Here is an 11,307-nt window from a genome sequence, read left to right as displayed (position 1 = left end):
GCGTTAGCAACAAGCAAAGCTTTCTAACGTTACTGATGACTCCAGTGTTGATGGTCTGATGGTTTGGTCTACGTCTGTATTGGTCTGTATACGTTTATGAACGGATACAATGTTAGTTGCGCTATAAACTCATTTAAAAGTAGCGAAGCGGAACGTTACGTCACGGCGTGAGCGGCCATGTACGTTTGACGTCACTCGCTTTCACTCACTTTCATGCTGATGGGGTGTTTTCTGTTTGTTTGTTTGTTGTTGATTTTTCGCAGACAAATGCAGACAATGACATGTTTGCGGCTTCGCCTCGAACAGAGCACTACAGAGCTTGGGTGTTCAGCAAAATGTCCAACTAGGTTAGCTAACTCAGATTCAAATATTGTGTCTACATGTGGGTTAGACCCGTCCAAGCAACATTAGTTCCTCAGTGTTTAATTTGCAGAGGAAGAACAGCATAATATGGCAACCCCATAATATGGTAACAGCATTACTGTTCATGTGACCGGGTTGCCAGATGAATAATATATCCTCTGTGCTAGAATGTATACACAGGCCCTCCAGTAATATTGGCATCCTTGGTGGTATATCTGAGCAAAGAAGGCTGTGAGTTAGTTAGTTAAAAATATATTACACAAAAATACTCCAAAAAATATCTTTGTTGAATATAGGTGTGCAACAATTATTGGCACCCTTTTATTCAACACTTTGCGCTAGCTCCCTTACAGCCAAGATAACAGCTATAACGTCTGATGAGGTTGGAGAATACATGGTAAGGGATCTGAGACCATTCCTCCATACAGAATCTCTCCAGATCCTTCACATTTCATGGTCCACGCTGGTGGACTCTCCTCTTGAGTTCACCCCACAGGTTTTCTATGGGGTTCGAGTCAGGGGACTGGGGACTCCATTTGCTCGTATATTTACCATTTAAACTAAGCATTTAAGAATAACAACAACATAAATACAATCACCATCACCATCATCATCTCAGAGTCCCTATACTCCCTGTGTACACATCATCTTCAAAGCATGCAAAACATTACGGGTTTATACAATTTGGACAATTTGTGATATTAAGTATGCATCAAGCAAATCCGACTCTACCTCACCGAACAGGCTACACAGATACTAGTCCAGACTCTTGTTATCTCAAAACTGGACTACTGCAACTCACTACTTTCAGGCCTCCCAGCCAGCTCCATCAAACCCCTTCAGATGATTCAGAATGCTGCAACGTGCCTCGTCTTCAACCAGCCCAAGAGAACCCATGTCACACCCCTCTTCATCTCCCTCCACTGGCTTCCTGTAGCCGCCCCTATCGAATTCAAGGCCTTGATGCTCACCTACAAGACCTTGTCTGGAACAGCACCCTCCTACTTCAACTCTCTCTTGAAGGATTATGTTCCCTCACGCAATCTGCGATCGATTAGCGACCGACGTTTAGTAGTTCCCACTCAGTGTGGCTCAAGGTCCCTTTCCAGAACCTGCACACTAATTGTTCCTCAGTGGTGGAATGAACTTCCAACCTCAATCCAGACCACAGAATCTCTCACCATCTTCAAAAAACAACTAAAGACCCAGCTCTTCCGTGAACACCTAACCAACCCATAAAAAAATAAATAAAATAAATAAATAAAAAATTGCATTTACACTTCTACTCTGTGCACTTTGCTTCTTCTGGAACTCAATTAATGGATCTTGTATGGTAGCACTACTTGTATTGTTCTCTGCTTGACATGTCGCTTTGCTTGTATTTTTCTCATTTGTAAGTTGCTTTGGATAAAAGCGTCTGCTAAGTGAATAAATGTAAATGTAAATGTAAGTATGCGTGGTGTACTCAGCCACTGCTTCCGTCCCAATGGTAAACAAGATTATCTGTGCTTTATTTATTAACTTTTTTTCAACGTGAGAAATTACTCAAAATGGCAACCCTGAACCCTTCCCTGTTATAGATCTGTCAAAACACAACTGCAAAACAGCAGCTCCGATAAAGCACTGAGTCGCCTTCTGCAGGAAGTGTGTATCCTCTACAAAGCAGAACTGTTGCTCCACACACCCACCCACACACACACACACACACACACACACACACCCACACACACACACACACACACACACACACACACACACACACACACAAGGTTGCCCCATATCGATAAGATACGTCCCTAGTACGTGCTTACTTAAATAAGTTTATCTTTCAGAATTTTGAACTTTGACCTTCTGACAAGGATTGTGAAAAGAGAAAACCAATACTTGCTTTCACACTGAGAAACATTTCGGCTTGGCTTTATTCAGGTGTGAATACTTATCCTACATCAGGATTAGCCAACATAATAAAAGAAAACATATTGTAAAAAAAAAAAAAAAAAAAAAAAGGGAAAAAAAGAAGCCTTGTCAGGGAAAGTTGCTTATATTCAGAGTCGGTTACGCAGCTGCTCAATGCACTGTGTCCTAGAGAAGCCCCCAGTGTTTATCCTGCTCTAGCACACACAGACACACACACACACACACACTCACTCAGACAGAGTTCTCCAGGACCAGATCCTGTGGCTAAACTTGATTTTCTGGATACAACATTCATTGTATGCAGAACACGTACAACCCTCCAAGGTTGCCAGATACAAAAATTCCCTCCACTTTCTGAATGTTTCTTCATAATTTCATATAAAAGATCAGTCCTCAAGTCAAGCTGATTGATGTGCAGTCTCTTTTCCGTTGTCCTCTGTGTGAAAAAGAAAGAAACATTGTGGAGTTTAAGGGGACAAAACTATTCATTACTTAACAGAGTCGCATTTATGCATTTAATTTTTAGGTTATTTTAAGCGTGTTTACAGCCAAAACATAAAATTCTGCATAAAGTATTATGTTGTCAGTGAAAACATCTCATGACGACAGAGGAAAGCATGAATTTGCCACCAGAGGGAGCCACAGGCTGCGACCCTATACTCTCTTCTTGACTCTTTAGGACCTGGACGTCTCAATCCCAAATGGTACCCCAGCACTGTGTAACCTTTATGGAAGGAGTCTCCAGTGTTAGTTCTTTTGTAACAGTCACAAGAACTTGAAGTTTCATGACGTCAACCTGTTATTGATTATTTTCCTACAGTATCACAGCACCACACATGGTGTTTTTATTCATTACACCATTCAAAGATAGAGTTATTTATTTACACGTAAATATTTTTTTCTGAGGAAGAATTATGGAGGTAGGATTGTTTGTTTGCGGAAGAGTAAACACGGTTTCTGGGAGAAAACCAAGTAAACTGTTTATGTTTTTTTTTGGGGGGGGGAGAACTTGGAAACTCTGAATGTAGATAATTTAGTGTGTGTTATCTTATCCAGAGCATGACTTTTGATCTTTCACGGTCACAAGTTGGTTAGGAGAGAAGAGCAGGGGCTTAAAGAACAGAGTAAACAAAGTTGCATAAAGAAAAGCACTTAATGAGTGTTTAAAAAATAAAGTGAGAGAGAGAGATGGAGGGAAAAGGGGAGGAGAGTAAGGCAGCTCAAGTCGCACATCAAGAGAAGATTTGTGGAAACGGAGAAAAATGCTGCACACACGTACACACGGACATGTTGTTCTTCTGAAAGACGCTTAATCATACACACACACACACACACACACACACACACACACACACACACACACACACACACACACACATCAACATCTTAAACAGGCATCCCGATCGTGTGTGTACCCGCTGCAGGAGCTCTGGAAGTCAAGGTCAGTTGTATTTAATGTACTTTTACACAGAGGCATTAGGCATACCAAGAGTAATAATAATAATAATAATAATAATAATAATAACAATAATAATATGTTTAACTTAATAACGTAATGGCTAAACGTCTCAGATAACTTACAAGAAATGCTTTTCCTTCATCACTTATTAAACCCTAAACATTTCTGTACTATTATATATATATATATAGTCATGTGAAAAATAAGTACACCCCATGGAAATTGTTGGAATTTTTTTTTTATTATTATTTATTTTTATTTTTTTTTACATATTTGGACAAGAAAACATTTGATCCTCTTTGAAATGGCACCTATTAATGAAGTTGAAATAGTTGAACAAAACCACAAGGAAAATCAGCTTTTTCAATCATTTATTCAACAGAAATATCAATTGATGTGATATTGTTCTGTGGAAAAAGTAAGTACACCCTTGGCCTCAGAAGCTAGCATTGCCCCCTTTAGCAGAAATAACTTCTTGTAGGCGTTTTTGCATAATCGTCCACCAGGCTTGCTGGAATTTTTGATCACTCTTCCATGCAAATTTTTTTTCAGATGCAAGATGTTTGTGGGTTTTCTTGCATGTACTGCCCGTTTCAAATCCCCTCAAATCCAGGCTTTGATTAGGCCATTCCATATCCCTCCATTACTTGGTGGATTTGCTCGTGTTCTTAGTATCATTATCCTGATGAAAGGTCCACTTTCGGTTCAACTTCAACTTTCAGATAGACGGCCTCAGATTATCTTCAAGCACTCTTTGATATGATGCAGAATTCATAGTTGAATCAATGAATGCAAGCTATCCAGATTCTGAGGCAGAGAAGCAACCCCAAACTATAACATTTCCACCACCGTGTTTCACAGTTGGTATGAGGTGCTTCTCCTGAAAAGCTGTCTTTAGTCAGCTTCTGCTGTTTCTGTGGCCAAACAAGTCTATCTTTGATTCATCTGTCCAGAGTACATTATTCCAAAAGGTCTAGTCTTTGACTGTATGCTCATTGGCAAACTGTAGTCCTGCAAAGGCTTTTTCCTGGGACGCATCCCATGCAGGTCAAATCTGTGTGATCTCTTTCTGACTGTAGAAGCATGCACTTTGACACCAACAGTGGCAATACTTACTAGCAGATCCTGTGATGAAATTTTTGGGTTCTTGAAGATTTTTTTTTTGGCATCAGGTGGTCTGCTCTCGTGCTGAATTTGCTGGGACAGCCAGTCCTGTACAAATCAGCAGTCATTTGAAATCTGCTCCATTTGTAGATGATGTTCCTTACAGTGGAATGAAGTATTTCAAATCCTGTGGAGATCTTGGAGAATCATAGGCATCCACAACCTATTTTTCTGAAGGCCTTACAGAACTCTTTAGATCAATAACAAAGGGAACCCCAAACACTAGATATGAGAGCAGTATAAATAAGACAGGTTCAAGCAGGTTCTAATCACTGGCACCCGATCTTCAACACCTGATTCTAATTTTATGGATTTGAAGGTGTGATAAATGTAGGGGTGTACTTACTTTTTCATGTGACTGAGCTGAGTTTTTTTCCTCTAGCAAATAAATAAGAGTCGACTCTTTCAGCTCTTTCAGCTCCTAAACGATTCATTGACATTTTGTCCTAAACCAAAAAAGCCATACTAGCGTTAATGAGAAAGAACTAGCATAGACTAGCATATCTGTTTATAGCTAGATTTAATAACCAGGTATAAACAGTCGTTCCTACATCAGCCTCTTTTTTTTATTAAGATTTTTAAAAAACGCAATTTCTCACGTTACCGAGAAAACGTAAACTCCGCTGTCCTGAAGATTTCGTAAGTTACATTACAGCTTTACCCCGACACCGGAGACTCCTTCTGTAAACCGTGCAATATCAACAACTGTACATGCTTTACATGAATCCCTTTTCTTGCGATGTGTGTGCGTGCCGTACAACGATGACGATGACGTTAGAACACGCGCTTTAATATAAATGTGCACTTTTTGACCAATCAGAATCCAGAATTCGCCAGCAGTGTTGTTTTTTTTAAACTGTAGTATTTCAAGCAACAGAAAGCAGTGGCGATCTGGGTGGCTTCGGGTGGCCGTAACATACACGAGCACTTCAGCGCAGCTCCCATCTGGCTAGTGTTGTGTAAATACACCATCAAGCTGTCATAACAAATAATTAAATCTCTGGGTATGAATGGTTTATGTTTAATGTTTAAGTTAAAAAAAAAAATAAACATCATTCGTATTTTCTACTTATTTTCTACTCTTACTATATATATATATATATATACACACATATCTTAGAACGTGGACATCGAGAGGAAAAGTAGAAAAGTAGAGAGAAAAATTACAAATATGAGACAACAGATTCTTGGAACAGGAAGTGTGTTGTTGTTGTTTTTTTTATGAACCACCTAATTATGATCGTGCGAAGGAAAAAAAGTGCATAATGGCCTTTGTGTACTGGAAAATTCACTCATCATTTCAATTTTCCATCCAGCAGCTCCATTTAAGCAAATACTGTATCATCAAGCTTTCAAGGGATCAGCGGGATTATCTATTTGCATGAAAAACTCATTAGCATTGCACATTACAAAAAAGCTCTTTATGGTTTATTTCAATAAATAAAAAAGAAAGAAAGAACAAAGGAAATCCCTGCTGAAGACTGAGATTTTGAGCACTTCTGGAAATAGATGTGGCGATGTACTCGGGTGCTGTGTTTGGGTTTGCTGGAGAGTTTAATGCCATTTCTGAAGTAAACACAGGTCTTGTGTTTATTGCCATAGACTCCTGTGAGAGAGAGAGACCTCCATAAACAGTGTAAAAGTGACGTATTTTAACCCCTCATTGTGACGTTGGGTTAAACAGTAGACTGGGTTAATTTATTATGTGCTATGGAGCTCAAGGGCAAATTCTTGGCAGTTCAACAGTTCATCATATGGATGTTTTATTTTCCCGTCGTGCTGGAAGGTATTCTTATTATACACCGATGAATCTATGGACGCCGAAGTATGTTTTCCAGCTCGAGAAATCGTCTGAAGCAGTTGCACCAATAGGATGACATCAAATTCATGGAACGGCTACGAAGACACTAGTGGAGATGGTGAAACATAAACAGAACGTACCAATTAAAGTATAAATAATAGATATGTATGACCTCAGGCTTGCTTTAATAGAACGTTTTTGGGAATGTTTACGTGAACCCGTTTTCTGGGACCATCTCATTTCCAGATCGTTTCCTTTAGTCTACCATTAGATGATCATCATCTTCACGCAATCTGATGCAGAGGACACAAGTTACAGGTAATATTAGCTTGTACGGACTGTACAGGATTTCGGCGAGTTTTTTGTGATCGGTGCAGCCGAAGAACGCACGATATTGCTGTGGCTTTTTTGAAAAATTGTGATGCGACTTGCGGAGTTTTTACTTGAATTGTGCGAAAGCAGTGATGTTTGTTAATAAATGAGATCTTTTAGCTGCACTCGTGTTTGGAAGAGGGGTTTGACTGAACGCGCGTTGTGATGACGTCACACGACACGTCTCGGCCCGAATCTGCGGAAAAATCTGCGGTAATTTCGAATAATTGCAAGCTCCTCAGAATATCGCGGAATTTGTTTGATTCTGTGTCTATTTCTGAAGGGACTGACTTACTCCTGTAAGTCAAAATAAGCAGACTATTTTTTATCTCTATCTCTATATTTGTCTTTTAGGTATACACTAAGTATAGTGTTTATAGTCGCTCTTAAGTGCACAAGATATTTCAGGATTTATCGCAAATGGCAACAAGTATTATGAGTAGAAGATGAGGACTTCACCTCTCTCTGTAAGAGTCTAAATACACTTCAGTGTGTTTTAATGAGTGGGTTTTTTTTTAAAGGACATCAGTGTTCCACTATGACTAAATTGCTGACGTTCATGTCAACATTCATTCATCTTCATTAAGCTGTGTTGTCTTGGTAAGGGTCATGGTGGAGCTGGAGACTCTATACTGGGAATCCATCACCGATTCAAATCTCATGTTCTCCCCATGGGTTTCGTCCTGGTTCTCCAGTTTTCTCCCAAAAACATGGCCATAAGAGGACTAGCGCGCCAAATTGCCCCTAGGTGTGAACGAGTCCGTTCCCCAAGGATAGACATGCATGAGGATAGACCCGAGTATAGACATGAATGAATTAATAGATTTTCATTTCTGTCTTTTTTTTTCCAGGTGTCTATCTTCATTAAACGATGCTTCACTACAACTGCTCCTCATCCCCGTTCCCGGACCCTTCATGGTGCCTGGAATCTGGCGAGCGCATCTTGGAGAACCTAAGTTTAGAGGATGTGGCGGATTTGTGTGAGAGCCGGAGCGTATACGTGGAAAATTTTCGGGGACCACGGCGCTCTCCTCACTTTCTGCCAATCTGCGTCTCCTATTTAATCATCTTCTGTGTCGGCTCGCTGGGCAATGCACTAACGTGCACTGTGATCATGCGCCATCGCTCCATGCGCACACCCACCAACTTCTACCTGCTCAGCCTGGCCATTTCAGACCTGCTGGTGCTCCTGTTTGGCTTGCCGTTGGAGCTTTATGAGCTGTGGTCCAACTATCCGTTCCTGCTTGGAACCGGAGGTTGCTACTTCAAAACGTGCCTGTTCGAGATGGTGTGTTTCGCCTCGGTGCTGAATGTTACAGCGGTCAGTGCTGAGCGATACCTCGCTGTCGTCCACCCTCTACGTGTTAAGCACGTCATGACACATGGCCATGTCAGACGGGTCATCGTGACGCTGTGGATCGTGTCGTTTCTTTGCGCTTTGCCCAACACCAGCTTGCACGGCTTGAATATGTTACCTCCGAAGTTTGGCCAGAGTTTTCCTGAGTCGGCCGTGTGCGGCCTGGTGAAGCCTACATGGATCTACGGGCTGCTAGTCCAGCTTACTGCGCTCTTCTTCTTCCTCATTCCCATGATGAGCATCGGTGCACTTTACCTGCTCATCGCACTCCAGCTGCACCGAGAAACGCACCTACCGCAGGACAACGCCACAGCCTGGCACCAAGGAGCGCAGAAAATACGCCATCGCCAGGTCACCAAAATGCTGTGTGAGTGGCTTTTAATCTGCTGTTTTAACACATAATCTCAACAGGGAAGAAAATGTGGTCATCTCCAAAAATATTAGCGACCTTTATGTAAAAAAAAATTAAGCTCCTAGAAGAGCGAGTCAGTGAGTAAGCGAGTCAGTGAATCAGTCAGCCAATGAGGGAGTGAATCAATTATGGGTTACTGAGTGAGTCAATCAGGCACTGAGTCGTTAATTTAGTGAGTTAGTCAGTTAGTCAGTGAGTGAGTCAATTATGAGTTTCTGAGTGAGTCAATCGGGCACTGAGTCATTAATTTAGTGAGATCAGGATACTATAGTCAGTACAGGATACTATAGAGTCAATTGTGAGTTTCCGAGTAAGTCAGTTATGAATTACTGAGTGACTCAATCAGGCACTGAGTCATTAATTTAATGAGTGAGTCAATTTATCAGTTAGTGAGTCAGTTATGAGTTACTGAGTGACTCAATCAGGCACTGAGTCATTAATTTAGTGAGATCAGGATACTATAGTTTTTTTGGCGCAAAACAAAAGATTTCTTAAGTAAGTGCATCTTTTTATCTGTTAAAAACTTGTCTTCAAAGTTAATATTGATTATTAAAGAATAATATTTCTATTTCCTGACTGGTGCAATAGTACATCAAAGCCATCATTACTATTTGGGACACAGCCTTGATTTTTCCTGATGTGTATTATTTGCCACTTGTCAGATGAACCTACGCTGGAGAACCTATCGGTCAACCCACGTTATGAAAGGTTCTTCCTCAAATAACTTGCAATATCAAATGTCTAGCAGTTCTTTGTGTCGTGTATTTATTTGTTTTGATCTGCAGTTGTATTGGTGGTGGTGTTTGCCATCTGCTGGGCGCCGTTTCACATCGACCGTGTCATGTATGGCTACATCGATGACTCAAGCGAACAGAACCTACACGCCTTCGAGTTGGTTCACCTGACCTCAGGTGTGCTCTTCTATCTGAGCTCAGCTGTTAACCCCATCCTGTACAGCCTGATGTCCTCGCGCTTCAGAGGGCTGTTCCGGGAGGTTGCGTGCCGAAAGAACGAGCAGAAATTCAACATTACGCAGATCACCTTTCGCACCACGGTGTGAGAAAAATGGGACACGTCGTCATGTGTAAATGTACAGAGACAAAGGATGGGGGAGTATTTTGATAAATTTATAATAATACAGATGCACTGATTGGAAATAAACTGGGGGAAAGCTGTTCAGTGATGGTGGTACCAAACACTCAGGTCTTATTTGTACAGGTGCTTAGGCTAGTATCTGCAGTTATTTTTCTTCACACGCTAGCAAGAGTTTTATACTGTTTGTCAGGTTAGCTAGCACCTCAGAACCATGGATTTTCAGGAACTAGCACTTTAGCACTCAAGCACAAAACAAGACCCAAAATCCTGCCCTTCTGCTTCTCCTTTCAGAACTGAAATTAGTTTTGCCACTCAGTTTAGCCACTTAGCCTGCTAGCCTTGAGCTTAACTCTGTTTACTGCGTATAATTCAAAGTAACACATCAGAATTTTTTTTCATTTATATAACATCAACATTAGAAATGGCCTGACCACTAGGTTTCATAGTTTAATGAGACCATGATGCTGTCTGGAGCGTTTGAGGTGCCAGTAAACTCTTCCTCGAGTTGCCCGGCTGAGCTGTGAAGGAAAACAGAGCTTTCTAATGACGCTACAAGTATTTAAACCACGGAGAGACTCGTCCATACATGGTTACGACTGACGGTCTTCTCCATGTCTGTATGGAAGCCTGGTAAAGTTGTGCACGGCTGGCGCAAATGGACAAACAGACTGATTTATGTGTTGTGTATTTATGACTTACAATGTTCTGATACATGTGACTGTCGTGTTCAGGGTCATACAGGAGCTACAGCATGAAAGAGGAATGTTTGACTATTAAGCTGTTAACTTTTACCATTCTGAGTGATTTAAACCCGTATTCCCACAAAATATAATCACACGTCCGCTTTTCAGGTCATTTTTTCTTCACCGAAGTGACAAGTTCTTCCATATGGAACTGTAAGTTGATTCAGAATTAAAAAATTATAATAATTTTTTTTAAAGTTTACACATCTGGAATATCTGATTGGGCAAGTGACTAATAAAATACAGGACATGGTCATGAAATGAAGCTTCTAGAAGGTGTGAACAAGTCAGCGAATTAATCAGTTAGTGAAGGAGTGTGTGAATCTGTGAGTGAGTCATTTACGACTTTCTGAGTGAGTCATTCATTTATAGAGTCAATTAGTCAGTGAGTGAGTCAGTCAGTTATGAGTGAATCAGTGACTCAATCAGTCAGTCAGTGCAGGAGTTAATGAATCCGTGAACGGGTCAGTGAGCAAGTCAAATATGAGTTACTGAGAGTCAAACAGGCATTGAGTCATTCACTTAGTGAGTGAGTGAGTAATTAGTCATAGAGTGAGGGAATCAGTGAAACCATGAGAGACTCAGTGAAGGAGTGAGTGTGCGTCAATCATTTCGTGAGCGAGT

At 40.8% G+C, this 11,307-nt stretch overlaps 1 protein-coding gene across 2 annotated transcripts; it reads left to right on the top strand.

Annotated features, from left to right (window-relative positions):
• The first annotated feature begins 3,195 nt into the window (after positions 1-3,195).
• On the top strand, positions 3,196-10,024 carry LOC108268311 (neuromedin-U receptor 1). 2 transcript variants are annotated; one of them, XM_017473203.3, is made up of 4 exons: positions 3,196-3,721; positions 7,928-8,800; positions 9,508-9,553; positions 9,631-9,837. In XM_017473203.3, exons 2-4 carry the CDS (start codon positions 7,948-7,950, stop codon positions 9,704-9,706), a joined length of 975 nt encoding a protein of 324 aa, XP_017328692.1. In that variant the 5' UTR covers positions 3,196-3,721; positions 7,928-7,947; the 3' UTR covers positions 9,707-9,837. The 2 variants fall into 2 exon arrangements, with proteins under 2 accessions (XP_017328692.1, XP_017328691.1); XM_017473202.3 differs by lacking the exon at positions 9,508-9,553 and having other exon boundaries at positions 9,631-10,024.
• Positions 10,025-11,307: the final 1,283 nt, after the last annotated feature.

This window comes from Ictalurus punctatus, chromosome 7 (assembly GCF_001660625.3).
Source record: "Ictalurus punctatus breed USDA103 chromosome 7, Coco_2.0, whole genome shotgun sequence".
NCBI classification, from domain to species: Eukaryota; Metazoa; Chordata; class Actinopteri; order Siluriformes; family Ictaluridae; genus Ictalurus; species Ictalurus punctatus.
The sequence above is the reverse complement of the archived record's forward strand: the minus strand, read 5'-3'. Positions and strand labels throughout refer to the sequence as shown.

What these genes read in the sequence shown, in the direction of transcription:
- LOC108268311 (XM_017473202.3), top strand. Translation starts at nt 7,948, where the DNA reads ATGCTTCACTACAACTGCTCCTCATCCCCGTTCCCGGACCCTTCATGG. An exon ending in CCAGGTCACCAAAATGCTGT is followed by an intron (nt 8,801 to 9,630) that starts GTGAGTGGCTTT and finishes TTTGATCTGCAG; the next exon opens with TTGTATTGGTGGTGGTGTTT.